This window comes from Platalea leucorodia (assembly GCF_965183815.1).
Source record: "Platalea leucorodia genome assembly, chromosome: 1".
NCBI classification, from domain to species: Eukaryota; Metazoa; Chordata; class Aves; order Pelecaniformes; family Threskiornithidae; genus Platalea; species Platalea leucorodia.
Genome location: NC_138823.1, coordinates 104059392 through 104085921, shown reverse-complemented (window position 1 = coordinate 104085921; position 26530 = coordinate 104059392). Strand labels below are relative to the sequence as shown.

General features: G+C 43.6%; 1 protein-coding gene across 1 annotated transcript; it reads right to left on the bottom strand.

Annotated features, from left to right (window-relative positions):
• Positions 1 to 24759, bottom strand: KCNG2 (potassium voltage-gated channel modifier subfamily G member 2; the record flags this gene model as incomplete). The annotated part of the gene is made up of 2 exons (XM_082337658.1): positions 1 to 813; positions 24004 to 24759. The coding sequence occupies 2 exons, from the start codon at positions 24757 to 24759 to the stop codon at positions 1 to 3; spliced, it is 1569 nt and encodes a 522-aa protein (XP_082193784.1).
• Positions 24760 to 26530: the final 1771 nt, after the last annotated feature.

Sequence of the window (26530 nt, the reverse complement as noted above, 5' to 3'; positions counted from 1 at the left end):
TCAACAACTTCTCTTGGCTCGCTGGTCCACCACGGGCTGACCTTCCTGGCCAGCAGCATCTGGTGGGAATGTGCCACTGAGCCCCTGCGTACTGTCACCACCTGGGAGTTTGGTGCTCTCTTCTAGCTGGCGCATCTGCCTGCTTGCTGCTCGTTGCTGCTGCTCCTTCAGCTCACTGTAAGAACGGGAAAAGGTATGAAAGATGGACGTGACTGGGAAAGCCATCAGCAAAATCCCACTCAAGATACTGCTCAGGGCTACCACCTGTCCAGGGATGCTACGAGGCACCATGTCCCCGTAGCCAACAGTTGTCATGGAGATCACAGCCCACCAGTAACTGGTGGGGACGCTTGTGAATTCTTGCTTGGCTCCCAGTTCACTCTCAGCCAAGTACACCAACGGCGAGAAGAGGGCCATGGCAACACAAAGGAAGAGCAGGAGGAGCCCGAACTCCCTGGTGCACCGGCGCACGGTGAGCCCCAGCGTCTGCAGCCCCAGCGAGTGCCGTGCCAACCTCATCACGTACAGGATGCGCAGAGCCCGCAGGAAGCGCAGCACCAGGCCCACTCGCTCCAGGTACTTGTTCCCAGCTCCCCCGCTCGGCTTGCTGCTGTTTTTCGTGGAGACCATATCCACAATGAGAGAGATATAGAAAGGCAAGATGGCCAGGATGTCGATGATGTTGAGCGGGGTTTTCAGGAAAGCGCACTTGTTCTCTGCCTGGATGGATCGCAGCAGGAACTCAAATGAAAACCACGCCACGCACACCGTCTCCAGCACAAAGATGTCATAGCACTTCTGTGAGCATTCGCCCTGGGGAGAAGAGGAGCAGGAAACACAGAAAAGGGGAAAGAAAAAGATTTAGCCAGGGAGCGAACCAAAGAAACAGAGAATGGCAGTTGTTAAAGGAAAGCACCATGTGAGATCGTTACGAATTGCGAGGTACCAAAGTAAAATCATCGCTGCTAAGAGCAGCTGGAACGGATAACTAAAACCAGAGCTACTAGCTACGTGTTTGGCTGCAGGAGGGGTCAATGATGCTCAGGCGTCTCCTGAGGCTGCCAAGAATTTGGTGTGATGGTATCAGCTGTCGGCCAGACAGCCCACTGCTGAAAGGCCAGTGGCTCACACCTCATTTCTAACCAAGCCTTTAACACTCATGCAAAAGGATTAGTACAGGATTCATGGATTTTAATAAATGGGTGATTCCTCCCTCCCTTCCGAATCAATAATAAATTGCTTATAAATGGCTTGTAAACACCTACAGCATTTGCTGTTATGTGCTTGGAGTCATCTATAATCTATTATTCACAGAATATAGAATATTTTTTATATTCCAGTGAACATTTATTAACACACTAGCAGCCCTATAGTCAAAAGCTTATGTAAAGTACTGGTAAATGTAGGTATCTCTAAAAGAAAAAGTACAAGACTAGAGGGAGGGTCCAGAGAGACAAGCATTTTTAATTACCTCGCCTGTAACAACTAATGACCACAATGCCCTCCCCAAGCTTTCTGAGGCACTGGAAGAGGTGCGCTTCCCTGCAGGCTCGCTTAGTGGAAAATAAAGAGAACTCTGGTTCTTTAGTTACGATGCCTGTAAACAAGCCAGCCTTGGCGCATGGAACAGCAATAAACAATAAAGCTGGTGATGGCTGCTCTTTGATTGTTAATTAAACAGCACAAATACTATGGCAATTCTCTCCCACATCACTGTTAGTATCTCCAGCTGAATAATAATCAGCTTCTCTAAATAAACAGATTTTGATGTGGACAATTATAGGGCTAGTGCTGTTTCCTCTGTAAATGCTCATATAAAAGTGTTAATGCTCTGGAGGCTTTGAGCGGAAGGCAAGCGTGTATTTATTTAAGGGAAGTGTATATTTATTCAGTGAGCCAGTTTGACTCTGAACAGTTTATGAAAACTCTTGTATGCATGTAGGAGTCCATCCACGCTAGTGGGGTGTGTGACTCCTGCTGGATGCAACAGGTATTAAGTACCAATGTAAAACCTCGTTTTGCTCACCTATGCTAAATTATAGCAATAAAATATCACTCAAGAGTGGCGAGGCCATGTCAAGTCCCCATTTCACCACCGGAGAAGCTGAGAACCTGGCACATCTATCAACAGTTCTGCCCACATGCTCACCACAAGTGTCTTTCGCTAGGCCAGAGGAAATTTTTACTGCACAGCACCACATCCTACCTTCATCCCTCTCTACGTGTTTATGCACAGTTCTTCCCCTGTTGTGAAAGAAAACAGCAAAGGAGTGATGAGACTTTTGCCCTCCTCGCTAACTACAGCATTCCCCAAAATGTCGGGGAGTGACTGGATACACGTTTCAAGGGCTGCTGCATTGCTGGCAGCAAAGGCAGTGTCATCACATTGAGTATAAAGCCTTGCGTTACCTCAATATGATAACCAAAATACCGAGGCACCCTCCCCATTTCACATTTAAAAAGAGATTGAGATAACGACTAAAGAGATGTCAATAGGAAAAAAAAAATGTGGAAAGGAATCCTCAGAGCCAGCATTTATGGTCCTTGTATTAAACACGATGAAAGGTTGTAGTGCCTTGTATTTATAGATTTTGTGTTCCACTTTCAATTGGCATATGATGTACCTCCCACTGTTTCCCAGGGGGTCATGCTGATATGGAGAGAAAAATTACTTGTCCCATTGAAATTGCTGTCAAGATTTTAAGCATATTGCAGGGAGGAAGGATAATCTTGTTTTACTAGTGTAGTAGCTCAGATATAGCCTGTCTTTAATGTCCTAATTTTGATAGGTGTGAAGACTAGAAGGAGCTTTATTTATATCTGCCTTACCAAACTAATTCGGTCATAAATAAGTATTTTTGTCACAATCATAACACATAGGACAAAACATTTGGTTTTTATGGGCTTCGCTCCTATCACAGCATAATTAAGCTGTCAGGCTCTCCCATCAGGTACAGAACGAAGATGCTTTCACACCATCACGCAAATCTGGCTCTGTGGGCCAGAGCCAAAGCTCACGAAGTCAGTGGAAGGACTCTCCCTGTGCCACTCTTAACTTCTCACCTTATTACCAAGAAACCAGCCATCAGACTGGTATTGTCCCTGCTGCCTGGGAATCTCTCATCAGGATATGCTTGATCTCACACCTAAGGGCAATGGCTGCAGGTGAACTGCAGCTCCTGATACTGTCCTGGCGCATGCACAAAAGGATCAGGCTGAGACGTTAGGAACCCAACCCATAAAAGAATAGCTACAGCTTGAGCAAAGCAGCAGCGATGGCAAGAAGGAAAAAAACCCCATGTGCAAACTTGCTTTCTCTGAAAGGTACATCACTACTTGGACCACCATGTACGGAAACTAAGATGTAGCTCGCCTTAAGAGACCTATCTGGCAGGAAGCATTCTGGGTTCTGATGTGTGCGTATATAATTTTCGTGCCACTAAAAGTTTAAGGGAAGTCAGTGAAGCCTATGGAGAATTTAGCCTTGGAATAGACCTACAAAGACATTAAGGTGTTTAATAGCTAATTTGGCACCTAATTCCCCCAGCGCTCTCTATTTGGTGCACAAGGAAAGGAAACTCTCCAAAGTCCTTCCGTGTATGAGTTTTGGTGTGGGAGCAAACAGGAGTGAAAATTGTTCCTCATTAAGGGACTAGCAGGGGAGATGGCTTTCGGAAGACTCTCTCTGCCCTCCCACCCTCTGACATGTTTATCCTGTGTAGGTTCACAAGCCTACAGCTTCGCTATTTATGTCTCCAATCTTCCTGCAGGACTACATCAAAAACGCAAGTGCAGGCGCAGCCTGGCAACCTCCACTCAGCTGAGCACGAGAGGCTCGGCAGTATCAGAAGCTCGGGTCACCCAACAGAGAAGAACCAAGCTGGCATCTTTGCCCGTCACTGTCACGAACAGCTGAAATACACTCCGTCCAGGGCTGATGGTGGGCTCTGGCTTTTCTCCGCTCTTCCCACTATCCACAGCTGACAGCTAACATTGTGAATCCCGAAATGTTTACTTTCAGTAGAGTGGAGCGATAATGCTCTGCTACACAGAGTTCATTTTAATGGGATGAAACAATCCCCTCTTTTAGCTAATGCATAATTATTTTCAGCAAAGTGCTAGCCTTTCTCAGTATCGTTATTAACCTTCTGCAATCTGAACAAGCCAGGCCCTGTTCGAAGGCTGTCCTGAGCATAAGAGGGTCTGAACAGGCTTTTAGAAAACAGACCTGTGTGTCAATTAACCTGCCAGAGGCCTTTTCCCCACTAATCAAATCTCCTCCTGTCCCCCGGGCCATGTTTCAATATCATCTAGGTATGGCCTATTATTATCCTCACAGGAAATCAAAAACAGTAACAGCAAAAACGTGTTTCATGCTCTTTGTGCTTTGCTTCTTTCAGCTGCAGCTGCTTTTCATTGCAGTTTTTTTCCCCTTGATTAGAGCATTGTAAAAAAAAAAAAAAAAAGGCAATTTTTCTCTTTCTAAAACTTTTAGCTATGTATTCAAATCCAACCGGATGCTGTAACTCTGCTTAGGGTTTTGAGTTTTTTTCCATTCAAGAAAACAAAACAAAAATGCACAGAAAGACACACAGAGATGGAAAAAAGCAATCAAGAATTAATCAGACATTGGAATAAAACAAGTCCTAACAGAATACGAGAGCATCCTGCCCAAAATAGATCTGTATCAAATCTGTATGTTTTCAAAAAAGATCACGCTATACCAACTCATGGCCGTAAACATGTACCTTAACAACTACATACTGCTTTTTACTTTTTGTAAGCAAAATAGCTAGCATTCATACTAACTAACCAGATTTCTTCATCTTATAATCTAACAGATACATTTTTATGATTGCATTTTCATATCTAGCTTTATGAAACTGGGCCGCAGGAAAGCTTTTGGTTAGTCTTCATAACAATTTCATTTTTTTTTGTCTTTTAGAGGTCTAAACAAAAAATTGCATGAATGGCAATCACAAAGGACACCCCCACTGCATTTCTCTGGTATTAGATGACTAACATTTTTTTCTTTTCATGTGCATATAACCATGCCATTAAATAAACAACATCTTAGGCTTTTGATTACAAAAAGCAGTGGTATAATAACAATATATGGAAACGGTTGTTCTTTACAAGATGTATATGTTTATTTAAGCATGTATATGTGTTTCTTTCAAACAGCAAGTAGATTTTTTTTTTCCTGTGCAGAAATTACTTGAGTATGGGGAAATATCTGCAGTTGCACAGGATATTGGGGCCATATACTAATGTCAACTCAGGGCACAAGAAAAGAAACGGAAGAAGGTCTCAATGAGTAATTCTATGCAGTTAAATTAAAGTGAGTCTCCTTCACTAGGATTTATAGAAATTTGCTGTCAAAAAGCCAACTGCAGTATCTTTTCTTCTGGAGAAACATTTTCTTTGCCAAGGGTTTCTTTGGCAAAAGGAAAATTACAAAAAGAAACGCCGGTGCCACTGGAGTTCAAATCCAGCTGTACTCATTGATCTGTATGCTCTGTCTAGAAATTGCAGGCATCTTTCAGAACTGTTTTGGTTTGGCTTGCAAGGTCCCTTTCACTGGTACTTCCCTGTACTGCGCCTCAGAAAAATTCTCCGCTGTGTGTTGTCTGACTTCTTGGCCCTGCCTTTGTCCTCTGGTCTCCTGAGAAGAAATACTGACTCTCCTCTAGATTCTTGCAGGCTTTGATGCCATCTCCCCCCTCTGGCATTAGAAGGTGTCAAAAGCCAGATCACCTCTAACCGCCCCAGTTCTTGTGTTGCTTCGCACACGCGTTTTTGTATGGTCAGCAGCTCCACGGGACTTTGAGGGAAGAAGTTTCAATGCTGCCCACTTCCCCCCCGCAGCGAAGATTTCCCTCCCTGTAAAACGTATATGTTTGTTAAGAAAAAAATAACCCCAAACATGAGAGGCGTTGCATACAAAAATACGTACATGAGCTTTAAAATCATGACATTGCTAAAATGATATATTTGTTCTCTTCCACTTGCCTCTTGTTACTTGAGCCTTTTGGGTCATGTCTTTCAAGTGTTTCTCTGTGCACATCAAATCAAACTCTTTTTAAAAAAAAAACGTGGAACTTGAAATTCTGACGTAAGTGATGTCTCAGCAGCAGAGATCAGCACGAAGAGACCTGCAGACAAAGTCCCTGAGGCTGCTACGCGAGGTCTGCCCACAGCCTGGACACGGTGCTGCAGAGAGCGAGAGAGTCGCCAGCCCAGCGGCTCAGGGTGTTCCCCTCAGATTTGGGCTTGAGGCTGAACTGCCTGTTTCAGTGAATGTCTGCAGAGACATTCAGAGGACAGACCCCCACTTTCAATTATTCAGCAGCCCAACATTTGGAGCTCTTGCCCTGCTCGGGAGAGACCCAGCTCCTGCTCCGAAGCGGGCAGGGTGGAAAGCTGCACCTGGCTCTGTCCCAGCCTGCGGGAGCACCTGGAGCACCGGGGGCTGGGTCACTGCCCTCGCTCATCCCAGCTATCGCTGTGAAATGAAGCAGCCTTCCCTGGACAAAACTCCAGCAAAACAGCAACATTCCCAGCAACATCCCCAACAAAAACCCAAAGATTTTGCTCACACTGGCGCTTTCTGATGAAAAGCAATTTTCTGATGAAAAGTGATTTTCTGATGAAAGCATCCAGCCAATTTTCACAGTAAGGATGAGCGCGTGACTCTTGAGATGTGACCCGCTGTGGGAAGGGCAGCGTCACACCCTGCCCTCGGGCGCAGGCACGCTCCCCTCGCCACTGACCACCTACGGACTTGGTGATTGTAATTCAGCACATCTGCCATTAAAGCTAGGGTCAGGCTGAACTTGCAGCCAGCCTGCTTGCAGTATTTCTTGTGCTCCTGAGCAAAGATGATTCAGCTACTGCACAGTCTGTCCTCAAAGCTGGCTGGCTGTGAATTCAAAGTAACGGTTTCTGTTTTTAAAGTCGCCAAGGGGCCACGAAAGAGCCCTCTGCTTCTTGCTGTACACACTTTGATCTGCAGCTAGAGCTTAGTTCGTGCTTCATCTTCAGGCAAGCTGCTAGAAAAGGCAACCAGAGCCTTGCCTTCAGCGGGGAGGGTTGTCACTAACGGTTTGCAGTCATATTATGGACACAAGATAGCTCTTGTACAACTGTTCCTGTACAACTTGTCTTTGTTGAAGAGAAAGGGCAAGGAGGTGGGCAGGAGCTATACCTACTTTAGACTTATCTCTCTGGATTTCCTTTGATCCTGAGACAGCACAGCCCCAAATCACCACTTTTCAAAACCTCTCAGCCTGTCATTTTTATTCTGCCAGTGAAGCTGCAAATAAACATGGAGCACCGACAGGAACAAGGGAGATGCCAAAAGACTGTGGCAACTGCTAGAAGGTAACATCAGGGTGTGCTAAAATCCACAGCCAGCGTCTAATCAGCTTCTAAAATTACATGTCATGCTATTCAGTTGCAGTCATGTAGTCAAGGGGTTACTGAGATACAGCTACCTGCACATACCTTGCATTTCTGTCTCAAAGTGCTCTTCTGACATGCAACTATGAAGTCAAATGGCTATGTTCATGGCAAGCTCAGAAAAGGGCCTGGGAGTCAACGAGGGGGAAGAGAAGACCACGTGTGTGAGGGGTTTACCCGTGCACTGTGGTAGCCGATGACCACCCCTGCAGACTAAACAGGCGGGAGACGTAGATGGCACTCCTGATCCAGGAGGCTGCACAGAGAACCAGCTGTGTTCCCGCCAGTTACGCTGCCCAGCCCACCATCTCAGCCCCAAACTGCTCGACCAAAGTTAGATACTGTAGGTACGACTTGGGTTTCTAAGCCATAAATATTGAGCCTTGAGACTTGTTTAACTGTCACCTTTTCCCCTGCAAATGTCGTAGATGTCGTAACAGCTGCACTCTGCATGGATTTGGCATATACATCTGAATTGTGGAGAAAGACACAGACACAGGGGATTCGATCACCCACCCACCAGGCAAGACTGTTGTTGCGATCCTAAGGCTGTCCTCCATTTCCCTGCCTCCTTCACTTACTGTTCCTGCCACATGCAGATATATTCTTCAGTCCACTGTCCTGCTTCTTTTTGCCCCAGTAGAGTTGCTGGGAAGAACGGAAAGCAGGTAAGTAGTACTACAGATGCACAAAATGTCCTCTCATTAATATGGTCTTCTCAGCCAGCTTTTCTCACACTTGCATCCACTTTTAGCACACACTTCTCCAAAAACAACAGTATTTGTTAGAGGGAAACAAATGTTACCTGGGTCTACTTTATGGAAAGCAACCAAAACCTAAAATCTGCAAGAAGTAAGAAACATATAAAGAATAAACCAGACCATAAATACCTATCAAACAGAACGCCATCAACTGGTCTGGTTTTCAGATGCCCATCAGGAACAGCACAGTACCTCACCCAGACAGGCTTGGGGGGGTGTAAAGACATCTAACATCTTAAAACTCCTCAGACTCTGTGACTGCGGCTGGGAGCAAGTTGAGGGAACAGTATGCGCTCCAGCAGCCATCTGCTACTATCTCCCAGTCTGATCATACCACGCACCAGGAGAGAGAGGCTACACTATAACTTAGGAGAAGCAATGTACCCTGGGTAACATTTTCTTTGAGGATACTTCTTAAGGCTCTGCTGCATTCTCACTGCCTAGTGACCTCCTCATGGGCTAGTATTCCCTTCACTATGTATTTCTTTGGTTTTCTCGTGTTTGTAATCTGCTTCACTACAATGAGTACACACAGCTTCTCACAACCTGCGGTTTTCATCCTTGAAACAAGCCTTGGCATCAGTTCCTTCTTGCTTACCAACTACACACGTGCAAAACAACCAATACTTGCATTTGGAGCCTGCTGATAGGTCCCAATATATGTGAAGGATTTGGTTTGTTCAAGAACCTCCCATGTTCAACAAAGATGATTCGAACTGGAATGAGCTGGGAGAATAACCCAAGGTTATGTGGACGGCTAGTGGAATGGAAAACCTATATTAAAACCAGAAAAGTAATTAAATGCATTTGACTTGTTTACCATCATCAAATGAAGGCAGAGAAGAGACATGTTTGCTGTCTATAAATAAACCAAGGGGATGAAGAGAAGCACTGTTTAATGGTGTGACCAAATGTTCTCATTCAGGTCTCTCTGGATATGCTGAAAGTACTGCTATCTCCATCTACTACCTGGCTGTTTAAAGTCCCCAGCTCATCCCACTGAATGGGACATACGATCATTCCTTAATCTTCTTCAGTGCAAAGTCAAACAGGATAACTCACTGGTTGGTTATGCTAGAACAGCTGACTTTTTGCTTCGGAGTGGCTGGGAGGGCAACACCATCAGCTAAGGAATGGCAATCAGCAGGTGAGGTAGGAGTGGGAAGGAGAGGGACCTCACATGCTCAGTTTGCACTGAGCTATTTGCAAAGAGAACCCATGACTAACCGAAAGGACAGCATCGGCAGGGGAAGAGATAGCTACACCAGCTTTCAGAATCTGGACTCTTGAAGACACATGAGGTTCCAAAAGAGCCCCTCTGCAAGAACAGGAAAGGCCAGAGACCTTTTAAGATGAAGTTTCTCAGTTTCTGGAAATAGTGGTGTGATGTGGTACCCATGACAACGGGCGACCGCACTCACCGCAGAGGACCCCTCCAAGTCCTACCTTCCTGTAATGTTCAACTAGCAAAGGAAATTATGTGCTTGATGCTGCTGGAGCTGGGCCTCGGGGGGGTCCGAGATCCCTACCTGGCTTGTCTACAGCTTTCATATCTGCGTATGTATAAGACGTAAGTAGGCTCTGAGACTTACAATCTATATGTACAAGAATAGGTTTACTGCTATTTGTTTGAACAAATATTCTGAGTCAAAACACTGGTTAATTGTATCTGGAGTCTGCTTTGGCAATTTTACAATATCTTAGTGCCATTTGGAAATGGTCTGAAGACAAACAGCTACACAAGAAGACGCAGGTCCATGAGAACAAGATATTATATTTGAAACACGTGAACTCCCACAGCATTTGAGGCAGGATTTCACAGGCCACTGCCCATATGGCTTGCTTTCTAGCAACTTTGCCCTGAAGCAGACCTGCTCTGTGGGAAACACCCACAGGCGACGCAGTGTCCACGGTGTCCAGGTGTGTCCACGGCTCCCACGCAGCCTGCCGTGCTTGGACCAGGCACGCCCTGCACGGCCTGACCTCGGGGGGCTGCTCAGCACAGAGGAATTGGTTATCAATCAGAGTCACTGCCTCGGAAAAAGGCAGGAGTAATCCTGCCTCGGAAAGAGGCAGTAACGCAGAAAAAACCCCCATGATTTCACCAAGCAATGGTGTCCTCCAAAGAACGGCTTTACTTTAGAAACACTGATCTTCTTAGTGTTTCTGAGTAAAAATTACCCTGGAATTTTCTATTTCCAGGTTTCCAAAACATTCTTCTTGGTTTTGGCCCACTTTTTCACTGAAATTGAAAATAAAAAACCCCAAGACAATAATTAAACATCAGAAGCCTCCTTGCTGACAAGTGTCCCCCTCTCTCCCTGATTTCACATGGACTAGAAATCGGCCTCCTCAGCCCACTGTCTTTTCTAGCTCTGATAAAGGCATCATATCCCCCGAGGCTTGGAAACTACAGTGCTTTTTTTAAAAATCCATTCTCTGTAAACCTAAACAAATGCTTGATGCTGAGCTTTTACCTGAAGAAGCCCAGTCACCTTGCAAATTAGCAATTCTCCCGATTTCTGGAGAATAATCCTAGCTTGTGTTTTCTATCCTAGTGCTCTGAAAACAAGACAGACTCAGTGCTTGCTCGAAAAAACTTGAGCAATGGCACTTGGCACTTACAGCACACCTGCTTCTCATAAGCATGGCAGGACTGCAAAAATAAAGATGGGGGTTGTCTCCCGTAAGTGGCAGCATAAATCAAAACACTGCAGAACCAGAGCGGGGCTGAGTCCTCGCCAAGGGCACTTACGTGCAGTCTGAACCATTTCCCCAGGGAATGACAACACCTAGACCCAACGCCTTCCGCTGAAAGGACCAGCCCAGGAGAGAGTGGGCTGTGTTACAAAGCAGTGGCGTTCCCAACGCTTTCACACCTACCCAACACCTGGGGAAAGATGACGCTGTGGTGGCACCTGGCTGTGCTCACAGGTACATGCAGATATACGGTGTCTAGAACCGTGGTCCTCCTAAACCCAATGTCCTCTTATCTTCTTCTCCTCAAGCTTGTCTCACACTAAAAAAGAATCTCAGTCTTGTTCTCTCTCTCTCTAATTGTATTAAAAGGAGCAACTGATTCTTAACAGCATTTTAAGGTGTATTTTCCCTCTTATTTCCCCCAGTTTTCCCCTTCTTTCACTCCCTGTTTTAGAGAGTCTTCTCCTCCTGCCTCCCACTCATTGCTGGTTTTATTTTACTGATCCACATTAGTTTTACTGGTTCCTGGAACCCTGTAACCTGCTATAAAAGTTGGGGGTGTCTGTTTTTTCTCTTGGAGGAAAGGAGGACAGAGTCAACCTTACTCTTTTCCTCTTACATTTTTTTTTCCAAACCTGTTTTTTTCCCCCTCTCTTTCCCTTTATCCTATTATCTGAAAGCAAGTGAAGGATTTGCCTGTGTTGCCCGTGGGCAGATTTGCTCTCCTGCTGGTAGTGGCTCAGTCGCAGCTGGCAGCCTGCTACCGCGTTGCCCTTGCACTGAAATGCTGTAAGCTCTACTCCTGCACTTGCAAAGTGGATGAATTTTTGCAAGGTGGATGAATTTTTGCAAGGCGGATCTGACCACTGTGAAACCCTGCACTCTCTCATATTCTCTCTTTCTGCTCAAGGCAACAGTAACAGTGTTTTCTGTGACAGCAGTGCAGAATGTAAGAACTGCATGACTTACCTTAAATTAGCCAATATTTCTACTGTGTACAAAGGCAACTAGCTGTGGACTGGGAGAACACATCCACAGCTTCTGCCCACAGACACTCAGTGCATGGACCTTTCAGGAGGGTGCTGCAATTTCTGTTCTGTCATTGTCTCTACCCAGTCCAGCGCGTGCCAAGTTTCCAACATGGCTCAGGATGTATTGGATGGCTGGGACCTTCACACTATTCTCTTTATTTCCTATTTGTATCCAGGCTCAGAAAACGAGCTGGAGCAGAGGGAAAGCGCGCGTGTGTGTGTGTGTGCGCGCGTGTGCCTGCATGGGAAGGTGAGGGTAGGAGGGCCCTGGCAGTGAAGGGCCAGCGGGCTGGGCTGGCGTCTATCCTGCTGAACAGCCTGTTCTGGCTGAGGCACCCTGCTCATGGGTGACCCGCAAGCTCGAGTCTGAACAGCAGCAAACGCTGGGACTAAGCCCCGCCGGTAACATGTCCCGCTTGTAGCACCCCCCGCAAACACAGTCAGCGCTGGATAAGATACCTTGGTCAGGATCCTGCCTTCACAGGGCCAGACTCATGCCATGCCACTCCTCTTAGAAAGCTTCCAGGCTTCTGAGTTTTTCTGGCTGCCCTTGCCTTTAATCACAATTATGAACTGCCACTGCTCACTTCATCTTACTGATGACTTCAGGTCTGAACATACATGAGGGCCAGGGAAGCCCCTGACATACAGCATCCTTGCTGGCACCTCCGGCACATGGGGACGGCGCTCCTGCACGAGCAAGTTGGGGACGGGATGGCAACTGCTCGCTGACCTGTAAGGCCAGACGGGGCTCGGGAGCGAATCCCCTGCAGAGCAGAGGATCTCACCAAGCGGCTCATGAAGCACGAGCATGGTTTCGTCTGAGCTGAAATGTAATGTTTAGAAGGACCGACAGAATGTACTTAAAAACTGTGTGAGATGTACTCAAGCATCTCTAGACAAACAAGTTCCATTGTTAATTACCCCCACTGTGATACACCTTATTTAGAGCATGAGCTTGTCTAGCTGCAGGTTCCAGTTATTGTCCACTGTTGTGCACGGGCATTCTCTTATTCGGCTGTTTACTGCATAAAAACTCTTTTGGTGTCTCACTATAAAGCAGAATTTTCAGATTTTTAAATAATTCTTTTTTTTCAACTTATCTGCTTAATGGATACCAATCTGGACACAGTTATCTCAAGCCTCATGCTTTGCCTCTTAACTAGCATGTCAGATGGGAAATCGCATACAGCCAGCAGTTCACCGGGGTCTCTAAATCCTTTCTGAGTCCCCACTTTCCAAGAGTCTCTTGTCCTGGGCTCTCTATGCTCTCTACACTTACGGGTTGCAATCTCTGCTGATGAACATGCAGTTACCTGCCCACGTTCAAATCAGTTCAGCTTACTGTGCCAGACACTTCCAGTCCCTGACTAGTGTGTCATTTTTGTGCTACCTGTACATTTCATTTGCAATTGTTTTATATTTTCTCCCAAATCACCAGCAAAACACCTAAGTAGCTCTAGGCCGACACCAGAGACACTTGGCACGCCTTTCTGCATACACTGTCACCGGATGATGACTTCTTACGTTAGTTTTCTGCTACTTTGAGATCTAACAAACAGAAATGTTTTCAACATTTAATAAGGGAGGTAAGTTTTTGAAAAACGCCATTTTTATTGAGGAATGATGTTGTGTGGCACTAATTCAACTATCATACAGAAGTATAAGAACCTACATCAGAAGTTATTTTTTTCAGAAAACTTCATAACCTCATACTAAGTTTGACTAATGAGTGGTGTTCTACATTGACTAGAATTAATTATGCTGTTGTCCTCAAAAATGTTGCCGATTGCACTCAGTACTATGTTTTCAATGGTTTTACTTGGAACTAATACCATGATTACCTTTAGAAAATCCAACAACCTTACAGTTTTCTCCTGGTCCTTTCTTAAGCCTTTGTTAAAAACCTACTGCAAAATTTTTTTTAATCCTTTTTTTTTTTTTCATTTGTATACCACTCTTCTATCTTAATTTGTCTTGCCTCTAAATGTCTCCGTAGACACTGGAAAAAGTCCCCAATTTCAAAAACTTCTATATTTCATCTCAATCACCACATTTTAAGCAATGAAAATGTAAGCATTTATAATGTTAAATGATTTAATGCAATTTTTCTAAGTGCTGTACACATGAATCAGCTCATTACCTCAGCCTAACTATATGAGGTCTGGCCAAATGTAGATCTGGTTGCTTTCTTTCATTCCAAACCTCCAGAATTGATAGCAACATATCCTGGAGCTCTGAGATGGAATTTCCAGATGATATTTTTATTACAAATAAATGAAGGATTTCTCTGTCACAGAACACTAGGACAGTACTCAATAAGCCCACACAGCACAAGCTCTCTTGCAAAAGGCAGTGGAGGAATCTATTGGGTAAAGAAGCGATGCTCTACCTTCAGGATATTACAGAGCAGGCTATACTGAAGAGCTGTAGTAATTTTACAAACATGACTGGAGGCCAAGCGACTACTATCATGAGATTGCTTCAGAGACTCACTGGATGATTTACCTGGAAGTTAGGAGAATAAACCCACTGGTAGGTATAGATAGTTATGGGGGTGGAACCAGAGAAATATTAAAAGAAATTAAATATGGGGCATATTTTGCTGGGTCAGCCACATTGCACCAAACATAAACCAGTTAACGTGACAAAGTTACCAATGCTTTTATGGAAGAGTCTTAGCTGATTAATTATTTATCACTAATGTCATATTGCAGCATATTTATACAATATTTAAAAGAAGAACTGAGCCTGCTATGTATTCATGAGAAGATATCCTGTAGACTGAAGGAGTTCATTAGCACAGCACAAAGTTATTACCACGTCAACAGGAATTTTATCTTATCCAACTCTTGCCTCATCCCCAAGCTAACAGTGCAAAGAAATACCTTCTCCATTTTTTGACTTCGAAGCCTAAAACACTGCATAGATTCTCAGGTGGTTCCCAAAGTCTATATTGTAACCTACCATTCTCAAAATCTTCTTTGGGAAAAGCAACTCAGGAAAAGACGGTGCAGTGAGACCCAAAGTTGGTAAGAGCCATGGCATGAAGAGCTCAGGCGGCAACTTTGCTGAGATGGGGAATTTTGAGCAGAGGGTCTGCAAGCTCACGGTGGGACTCTGCAAACCTGTTCTACAGTGCCATGTCCCCACCCCCCAATCTAAAGGCAACTCTTAGTGAAAGAAAATACAACATTCCCCCTAACCCTCCTGATACAACAGAGAAAGTTTTTCTCACTGGGACCATGTTTCCTTTATCTTCTCTTGAAGGAGCTGCCATGACAGAACAACTAGATATGTCTGCTGAAGTTTAAATAGCTTCAATCAAGCAGGAAGGCTGGATTTTTTTTTTCCAGGGGAGGGAGGACTGCAGAAAGTAATTTTTTTTTTCTTTTCCAAAGAGGAGCAAGCAAGCCACGAAGAAGAAATGGCGAGAGGTCTCCAAAAGTAGTCATGACTAAATACAACTAGTTGTTATCCAGCACTCTGTTCACACAACCAGTATCAAGAATAACCAATCATTCTTTCAAACTTTTTCTATTCATTAGCAGCTTAAGGTAGCCTTGCAAAGGGGAAGGGCTATCTCTGAAAAGAGTTGGCAAAGCTGGTGCGTGCTGTGCTCTTTGACCAGGAGGTTTCCAGGCAGCTGGAGTCCTGGGCAGTGGCGGGCAGAGCAGGCGCAGTGGGCAGCGCGTTGTGCAACAGCGACGCCGAGGACTCACAGCACCAAATGTGTTTCCCTAGTGTGTGAATACAACCATCCCCAACTTGGTAAAATAAACTGATACCGAGATATGCTCTGATACTAACAGCTGGATTTGGACAACCAGTAAAGGAAAGGTTTAGATTCAGATCCACAAAGGAAAGATTAATACATGTATTTCTTTTACATTAAGGACTGTTATCATTCAGATGGTTCACAGACAAGCACAGTTCCCAGTAAAATGATCAAAGGACATTTTGCCATTAGTCTTATATTTGCAAATTCCATGGGAGTCAGATAAAAGATGCACACCGCTCAAAAAAACCACACAACTCAACATTTAAGGTTTAGATTGAGCAGTGCAGAGGTTCTCAACTCCTTGATTTTAAAGCTGTGTGTGTGACCCACAGAAGCAACATCACTTTTATCTTTCAAACCTCATCACTTTCAACTGCTTTCAGACAAATCTGAGCTGTCTAAAAGGCAACATGCACAGCAAACTTCTCTGACCATCAGACAGAAGCTGGGAGACTACACTATGATGACTCAGACTTGCACTGCAGAACTTTGCAGTTACTCTTCAATTTTGGACTGTAAGGATATCATACAGTAATTGCATCTTGCATTAACTAAGTTGGTCTCACTTATGAAAAGAAAAAGATTTCCTTGCTTAGAAAGCTAGCTCACAGCCTGAGGCATGAGGAATGTGCCTATGTACATGAACAGCAGGGTAGATGTAATTTTTATTTCTGTTATGATGATGGTCGTAGACGTTGTGTTTAAGACATTCTGTCTCTAAAGCATAGCAGCCTTCCAGTACCTGAAGGGGGCCTACAAGAAAGCTGGAGATGGACTTTTTACAAGGGCACATAGTGATGGGACAAGGGGTAATGGCTTTAAACTGAAGGAGGGCAGATTTTGATTAGATGTAAGGAAGAAATTCTTCACTATGAGGGTGGTGAAACACTGGAACAGGCTGCCCAGAGAAGGTGTGGATGCCCTATCCCTGCAAGTGTTCAAGGCCAGGTTGGATGGGGCTTTGAGCAACCTGGTCTAGCAGAAGGTGTCCCTGCCCATGGCAGGGGGTTGGAACCAGATGATCTTCAAGGTCCCTTCCAACCCAAACCATTCTGTGGTTCTATGATTCACAATTTAAGTGCAGGACTACATAGAACAGGTGATGAAACTACACAAGGCAGATGGAGCACATAAACAACAAAGCAAACTTTTCCTTATTGCTGATGACTAAAGCTGTGGGTAAAGGATGCTCTCAAAGCTTGTAATTTGGACTGTGTGTTACCATTTTGATTTAAGTACCATGTGAGCAGAAAAGCTACTTTAAGCTTATGAAAGAAAAAAATAACACCTTACTTGTAGCTAAAATACAGCTCTGCCGTGCTGTGAGTCCTACATCCCTTAAGCAAGGGCATGTGAACGGGAAAGTGAACATGAATCTCATGTGTCTACAGGAACTTCCTTGTGCACAATGTTGTAGAAAAGGCAGATGACAATTGTTACTGAGTCATTTGGTCTTGCCCTGGCCTCCAGCCAGCTGTGGCCTGAACTGCCAGGAGCAAACACAAAATGCAAACTAGCACTGTAGGGGATGAGTACATCAGTAGATCAGTTCAGATGCCATAACTGGTGATACTGTTACAGCTCATGGTTTTTGCATTTAAACAGCAGAGCTGAGAGAATGGTATAACGAATTCTCAGATGATTCCCCGGGGAAATTAGATAGTCCAATTCCCCAAGATTATTTTTATAAAAAGTCACCCTCGGTGCCTATATACTATAAATAGTTATCTGTAATACCAGCACAGAGATTTTTTTTTAAATACATGTTTTATGTTGACTGTGTTGTAATTTCTAGAACAGTTTATTCCACAAAGAAAGGAAAAACACAAGCTGCAATTTTATTAAGAAAGACTTTCATTCATGAAAAAAACATCTATGCATCACATAAACATGTGGCTCTAAGTTAAAATCAAGAAGGTCTCAGTATCACATGCAGAAAAATAGCCGAACAGTCACAAAAGACAGAAAGTGCTAAAAACGAGCTCTCCAGTAATGAGAAGCTTCATTCCAGAGTCTCAAGCAGAGTGCCATCTTAGGATAGAAAGCACCAACAATAACAACTGTTTTACTCCTTTACATTACTTTTCACTGAAATGAGTAAATCATTTAATGTAAAAATGACAGTTTTCCCCACCTAGAAGTATCTCAAACTGTGAGAGTTTTGAGGCAAGATGATATCATTCATTCAACAAAATGTTTGGCATTTGTGACACTCTGAGGCCCTGAATACTGCCATTTCTTCCTATTTAGCTACCTATATAGATTACAAACCTAAACAAATCAATACTTATAACCACAGAATCACAGAATGGTTGAGGTTGGATGGGACCTCTGGAGGTCATCTGGTCCAGCCCCCTCCACCTGCTCAAACAGGGCCACCAAGTTGCCCAGGACCGTCACCAGACAGCTTCTGAATATCTCCAAGGATGGAGACGCCATGACCCCCCCGGGCAACCTGTGCCAGTGCTCGGTCACCCTCAGAGCGAAAAAGTGTTTCCTGATGTTCAGAAGGAACCTCCTGTGTTTGTGCCCATTGCCTCTGCTCCTGCCACTGGGCACCACTGAAAAGAGCCTGGCTCTCTCCTCTTTGCACGCTCCCTTCAGATATTTATGCACACAGATGAGATCCCCCTGGGGCCTTCTCTTCTCCAGGCTAAACAGTCCCAGCTCTCTCAGACTTTCCTCATATGTGAGATGCTCCAGTTCCTTCATCATCTTCATGGCCCTTCATTGGACTTTCTCCAGCACGCCCATATCACTCCTGTACTGGGCGGGCCCAGAACTGGACACAGGACTCCAGGTGTGGCCTCACCAGTGCTGAGCAGAGGGGAAGGATCACCTCCCTTGACCTGCTGGCAATACGTTGCCTAACGCAGCCCAGGATACCGGTAGCCTTCTTTGCTGCAAGGGCACATCGCTGGCACAGGGTAAACTTGGTGTCTATCAGGACCCCCAGATCCTTTTCTGCCAAGCTGCTTTCCAGCTGGGTGGCCTCCAGCATACACTGGTGCATGGGGTTGTTCCTCATCAGGTGCAGGACTTTGCATTTCTCCTTGCTGAACTTCCCGAGGTTCCTGTCAGCCCATTTCTCCAGCCTGTCGAGGTTGTTCAGGATGGCAGCATGACTCTCTGGCCTATCAGCCACTCATCCAAAGTTTGTGTCGTCAGCAAACTTGCTGAGAGTACACTCTGCTCCATCCTCCAGATCCCTAATGAAGATGTTGAACAGGACTGGACCGAGTATGGACCCCTGGGGTACACCACTAGGTACAGGCCTCCAACTAGACTTTTTTTCACTGATCACTAACCTCTAGGCCTGGATGTTCAGCCAGTTTTCAACTGCCCTCACTGCTCAACCAGCCCCTACATCAACAGCTTCTCTATGAAATGCTGTTGAGAATCATTATACAAGACTCTCTTAACCTTGTCTGAAATTACTTTTGTGTGTACCTTTGCAAAATGAAATCTTTAGTCACGAGATTGTTTAAAATGCACATTCACAATTTATCTATTCCCCATCCTCACCAATATGAAAGTTGAAGCACAGTGTGCAAATTAAGCTTATAAGTTTAAATAGTTTCAGGCTTCTTTATGAGCTATTATTAACCTCATTATTTATGAGTATCTCTCCTTGTTGTAATGTTCTTCAGCTGAAGGTTATTGAACTGTAACTTCCTATCACAGCATCTTTAATTAGACTGGCTTTTCCCAATACATTAGAAAGTACGGTGAAGAAGGAAGTACTCTCTAATCTTCTTCTGTTTTACACTGTGGTACTAGAAACGATTGAGCTCAGTGGGACTCAGGTCTATAAATGCTTTTGTGAATCAGGACAAAATGCTTGATGTTAGTCTCTAAGTTCACCACCTTTCTTCTGTGATGAGGAAGACTGTCTAACAAAAGAAAGAAGCTTTCTTCTTCAGATAGAAATGGTCAACATTTCTGTTTTCACCAAGAAAAACACGAAGAGTCTAGTGTGATGACCATCTGGCTTTCAGCTGAATCTCAGTGTCTTTTGGTTGTTCAGTTCTTACTGTGTTGTTAAAGCTTTTGCTGTAATGTATCCCCAACTGGTTTAAGAGTCCTGTGATGTATTAGCGGCTTTCCTTGAGTCACTCGATACCTGCCATTTGCTTAGAGAGTTGAGAAGCCCACTTAAAGGTATCATATGCCTAAAATGCCTTAAGGATACTCTATGCCTTTGGCTATTTTTATGTCTTGGAGATCATTTTTGTGGTGGTCTTGAAAGAACTCAGTGCCTCAGGGCTCCTGCTATGATTTTTTCTCAGCAGTATTTTGCCTTAAGAGGGGACTTTTCACCATTAAATCTAGATCTTACATAAAAATCTCCCACTCTGAAAAGCTTGAAATTAAAAATTGATGATTGCTTTGTTACTTTACATGGAAGAACCTGACTGTCTTCACAGGTTTCATTATACATGTGAAGTGTCCCTTTCCTGACATTTCCAGAAGCAGCTATTATGCGCATTACTAGATTGGTGGTTTTTATTTAATTCAATCAGTAAATAAAAGCTAAATGAGAAGAAAAATTGACAAGAAAAAATGTATGTCCTAGTTTGGTAAGTAAAAAGCAGTTTAGGATCTGATTCTGTTAGCTTTATTCATAATAGTGCGGCATCTGAAATACGTGATACTACTTCCAAAAAAGAGTATCACTTGAGATGAACCAGGGTGACCATTAGCAAGAACAAGACAGCTACGGCACACGCGAACAGCATCCTTCCCACTCTTGCTAAACCACTAGGGATTGCCACTGTCATCTAGAACATCTAGAGCAGTTAATAAAGTTAACAAGATGTATGATTGATTCTTTTTCTGTATTTTAAAAGAGAGAGGCAGGCACCTAAATAATTTCCTCACCCATTTGGTAATTACTTCTAACTTTTAAGGTCCCACGCTTACGTCTGGCTGAGGTCGCTTACACCTCTGCAGAACATCACTGGGTGTAACAGCTGGTCCATTCAGATGACATTGAAGGACTGGGGGATGAAAAATTGCTTTCCAGCATGGCTTTTTTTCATGATTGGTTTCTCTCTCTTTCCCTGAAGCAATAACAGGACAGATAGGTGGCACATAAAGTTTTTGTTTTCTGGAAAATGCCAGCTCAAGGAAAAGACCACTGCTTGTTAGCCAGAATATCTACGTTAGCCACAGTATCTACGACAGAGCCCTAACAACAGTAATGCCAGCCAGATAACCTGGAAAATGTACACACCGAGTACAGTGCGTCCTTGAAATAATATTTACTGTTTATTTGTTCCTTAGCCAGGAGGGATGCACGTACATTTTCTGCTTGTTAGGAGACTGCAAAACCAGACCAAAGAGCTATCCCTGGGCACAAATTTTAAACTAGGTACTAGGGATACAGCTCAGGATTATTAACATGACTTTGAATCCACATAAGCTCACTTCTTTCCACACCCGTTACTTGATGAGCTGCATTGGCTTGCTAAGCCATGTACAGGTGACAGGCAAGGAGTTTGCAACCTAGGTCTCTGATCTTATAAGCAATTCCATGTGGGCAGATGCCTGACTCCTTGCCCGGCCTTACTGAGGCTGAAAAGATCTGCATGGGTATTTACATCCATTTGTGCAGGACCAAAATCAGAGTGTTGACCCACATTGATTCAGTAGCAGGCGAGGAACATGGGGGATGAACTAAGCTATGTAAGAAGTGATCCTTCACCTGTCCCCTGTGCTAGAGAACCACCTTTGTCTCAAACAAAATAACCATTTCCACTCTGTCCACAGACCTGCCCTGTGCAAAGGGCAGAACAAAGCCTATTTGCAGGAGCTCTGTGCTTTTAGAATTTAAGATCATTTATTCTGATCTCCTCTGTATTGCAAGCATTTCACCTTTGTAACTTGAACTGAAATCAGTAATTTACTTTTGATTGAAGTAGAGTGTGTTTAGCTGAAGGCTACCTTCCAGAAGGGCATTGAGCTTTGAACTAAAGACATCAAAAAATAAAATATCCATTAATTCTCCTCCTAGTCTGCCCCAGTAATTAATCACCGTGGTATTAAATATTGGCACCTAGTTTCCCATATGAATTTATCAGGATTCAGCTTTTAACGATGCATCCTTTCCCTGCTTAATTTAAAGGTCTTTTAGATGATACAGTTCTCCTCCCCCCATAAAAAACACTTATTTGCTTAATCCACTCACCTTCCTTTCAATATCTAAATAAACTGAAATGTTCAAGTTTCTTATTGCATGGCATTTTCTACAGGTGTCTAGCATTTATAGGTTTTTTCACCCTCTCCAGTTTTTCAAAACACCATTTAAAAACATGAATGTGAGAACTGACTGCAGTTTTCTAGTGTCAGTCTCACCAATGCCGCATACAGGCACAAAATCATCTTCCAGCTTCTAATCACTACTCCCCAGCTTAGATATTCAAGGATCACATTAACCCTTCTGACTTTGTGCTGCAACAGGACCTTACATTCAGTTGCTTGTACCCTAAATCCTATTTAGAGTCTCGTTTTGGGAATCAGACTCTGCTTTTGCAAGGGCAAGTCTGCATTCATCTTTATTGTACAATTTTGCATTTGACTATGAAAATGTGCTCCTTTTAGCGGCCCCAGCTTACCAAGAAATCCAGGCTTCTCTCATATGCTTGCTCTGTCCTCATTTATTACCCTGCTCCACCCGACAAATATTATTAGCCTATTATTATGAGTCTCTAATTTACATTCAGATCATTAGTAAAAATATAAGGTGCCTAAACTCTGATAATTCTGAAGGCAATTGTTCCTCTCTCACTTAAACCCAGGAATATCTAAGCACTAAATACATCTCAGTTTTCAAGAGTAAAGTATCCCTTGTGCTTAAAATTCCAGCATCCTGGAGCACTGTTGGTTAATTACAGTAAGAGGCATGTGTTTTGGAAATGAACTTTTTTTTTTAATTATTAGGACAATATAGTTTTAACTAGTACCCAGTACTGCTACCCGCAAATTTTAGATCATAAAAAGCCTTTAAAACAAAGATCTTACAATAAATCAAATATCAAACAGCATACCAAATGTTTTGTCTGTTTTCCTGGCTGCTACTGAGTGAGCCTGATTCCAAATCAAACAACTCCGCTGACATCTAACCTGAGCACACCTCGCAAGCAAAGGGTGGGTTTAACTGCACGGGAGGTACTCAGTCAAATGCAGGCGTCTCTCTGGAGTTGCTGGGCCCATTTTCCACCAGCATACTTTTTACTTGCAACGCTACAAAACAGTAAATGCCTCCTGTCAGGTAATGACCGCTCTCTTTGCCGCTAGCGGCAGTGAGCGATGAGCCATTCAGCACCTGGGTGATGGCCCACAAGAAGGGTTCTGCTTTCAGCAGAGCTTAGCCTTCATCTGAGAGGCAGAACTTGATGGGGTGAAGTGCTGTCTTAGTAGCTGAAGTTCACAATCACATTTAATGACAAGCCCAAACGTTTAGTGTCAAGCTTGGATTTGAGTAAAACTAAAGAGGCCATGAACTCTTCGAAAAGTCCCCACCCGCCAAAGCCCTTGCATTGCATTTCAGCACATATTTAATGAAAATATGAATGTCCTCCTCTGTTGTTCTTCAGATGAGCTCTCGTTGGCCTACATACAGCTAATCCTAGGAAACCGAACTGCTTGCACAAATAAGGGACTAAACCCTTAGGAAATTCGTTGAACTAAAGAATAAACAAAATATCCATAAGACTTTATTTTCAAGGGCATGAAGCAGCCACAGCTTACACTTGAGAATACTAAGTATGTCTGAAAATTGCGACATTTGCTTTGTTTCTGCTGTTAAATTGCTGCCTCAGCTTCCCTGCCCTTTACCTCACCTATAGCATCAAAATATTTTAGATGTGGTTTTTACAGTAGGGTACCAAGGGTTCATTCAAAGTGGTATGTTGAAGTACCTTTAAGAAAAACTGATCTGTTAGCTCTTAACTTCAAAACATTAAGTGTCAAGCAAGGCTGATTTTTATACCCACAAGAGCCAGTTTGTCATCTGGTTAGAGATGTCAGAAAACAAATCTGTTGGGTAAAGCTGTCTGCTGGTGTGAACTGGCAAAGCTGTGCTGGCAAGGCAGAGTTTGGCCCAATCTTCCCTCAATATTAAGTGACATAATGCTTTTCTGTGCTCTACCCCGGCCAGCCCTCCACATCATAAATATTGAATGCAATACCTGCATGACTTTGCCCGTCACCTTCCCTGAGGAGCCAACAATGCAAAACACGCTTTACTCAGAAAAACTGCACTCACCCGATCTTCTTCTTCTCTGACATCTGGCATGGTGCTGATGCAGAGGCTGACTGCAGTGATGGCAACAAAAGAGATTGAAATACAAGCAAAGATCTTTCCTGGGATCCCTGAGTGGGGGTTCTCCACCATATCCCTGAGCTTTTGCATGCACAAACTCAATCGGCTATTGTCCTGGAAGGCACATTGCGTAGTTTCGCTAAATACCATCTCCCCTTCATACAGCCTGGCCTCAGCTGCCTCCTCCTCTTTCTGTCGCAATCTTTTTTTACAGCACCACTCCAGGTGGTCCTCTTCTATCCCCCAGTACACAAGCTCCTCCTGAAAAGAAAGAGCGCACATCTCCCTGAGAAGCCTCAGCTTCCCAGCTGTCAGGAAAGTCATGATTGTCCTGAAGGCACTAGGATTACGGTCAAAAAAAAATTCATTGCAGCTAACATCATAATCATCGCAGATGTTCATGATCTCATCATAATTGTTGCAAGACTTTAGCTTCCCAAGCCTGGTCAAGGGGCAGTTCTCCAAGGTGGTCCATGGAACTTTGTATTTAATACCACCTACGTTGATGATCACAAACCTGGTCCGGTCATCCAGGCGGGCTAAGCAGCACAAGTCTTCCCCAGGGTGCAGAAGTTTGGCCTTTTTGTAGAAGAATCCTTTCTTGGTTTGTACTTCACACAGGTTTTCCAAGTTATTAAAGGAGTAGGAGCTGAACTCAGGATCTGCATTCCCAGTGAGCAATGCCATTTCGTGATACATTTGTTGAGTCCATAGGGAGGTTGAGGCTACTCAAACAAACGCATCTGGAGCTTGACTGGAGAGTCAATCTGTAAAACAGAATTACAATAAAATTAGAGCGTAAATTATAAATAAAATATAAAATGTAAAATTAAACTTCCTGAATTGCTCAAATATGAACTAGGAAACAAGAAATCGGTGTAGGACTGTTGGGATGCCACACAAAAGACCTCTACTGAGAGTGCATGCAGTGATAGGGAACAATCTTAAGCAGGGGATGTAGAAACCTTACAAGTTGATAAAAGACAGAAGAAAAAGCTGAGTTGTGAAGGATAGTCTGACGTTATTGATGACAGGATGGTAACCATGAGGTAGTAACTCCATAACATACAAGCCACATTCTCCAATTCCCTTTGAATCTCATGCCTCAGCCTGGAGAGAACACTGAACAAGTGGGTGCTAGGAAAAACTGGAGAGCACACACATTCAGACACATTCCCAGAGCAGCATCTTCCTTTATCCATAATCAACTCACTAACTCTTAACTCATTAGACTGAGTCAAAACGATCTCCAACAGAAAGTGCTGAATACTTGCTACTCACAGCCCTGAGTCACTCTCTAATTATTCTTACCAACCACACTTAAACAACCAAATCACAGCAATAGCCGTGGTACTCCTGCTTCTACGTTTCTGTGAGGATCCAGCCACTGAATTTTAGAAAGGCATTTACGTTGGATATTCGTAAAAAGTCAGAAAAAGGCTGGTTTACATACAAAAAATCTAAAGTCACCTAAAGATACTTTTCAGCACTGTGAAAATTTCAAAAGAACTAACGATGCCCAAATCTCTCCAATTTTGCTTTGGGCAAAAAAATTGTTTAAACATCTGTTTATACGGGACAAGATGAACAACAGAGAAAAGCTCCTTCGTCTGGCTAAGGGCCAGTAAAGGGTAAGAGGCAGCAACACGCGTTCTGAGAAATGGGTGCTTTTACAGCACAAGCTTGAGTGCAGCTGGGATTGCAAATACCATTACTGTCACAACGAGAGCGCACTGTCAGCACGGCATACGCTTTAAGGATTTAGTCTCTTGTTGCTTTTTGTTGGTAAGATAAAATATTCACTGCCACTACTCAGGGCACTGTGCTTTTGTTTTCATGCCTCACTTGCTACACAAGTCAACATACAAAAAGTAGTTTACATTGTTTTGACATCAAGGCCAATATTTGCTTTTCTCCTCTCCCCCGCGTAGCAGGTTGTTGCATAAAGGGCCCAGATACATTTCACTGAATTATTTTGAATCTGATCTTACATACGCTTCTTCCTTCTTCCAAGAAACAGCTAACTCAATGTGAAAATCTGTAAGCATGTTGTTTATTACAAAATCTCTGAATTACAGAGGGTTAGTCTTTTATTTTGTGGATATAAAATGATGCTGATTAAATGTAAAGCAATCTAGGAAGCAGCTATTCATTTTTTTTTGTATGATCAGTGGATAAATAGAAAGTGATAACAGAAGTAGTTACAGATAGTATTGCCTGTGGTTTAACGGGTTGATTCTGGACAGTACTGGTAGCATCAGATGATGGAGTTCAGTTACAAAAGTGAATTTTCTGACCTCACATTTCAAGATCCCAAAATCCGTAATAATAGTATGCATTATTAGTTGGCAGCATTTGTTTTGGAAATCTCAGCTAAAAAGATAAGCATGTGAAGAGAGTTGTATGTATTATTCTCCTTGGCACCTCTGTGAGGTGGTTGCCTTAGACCAGGGCTCAGATGTCAGTGGAA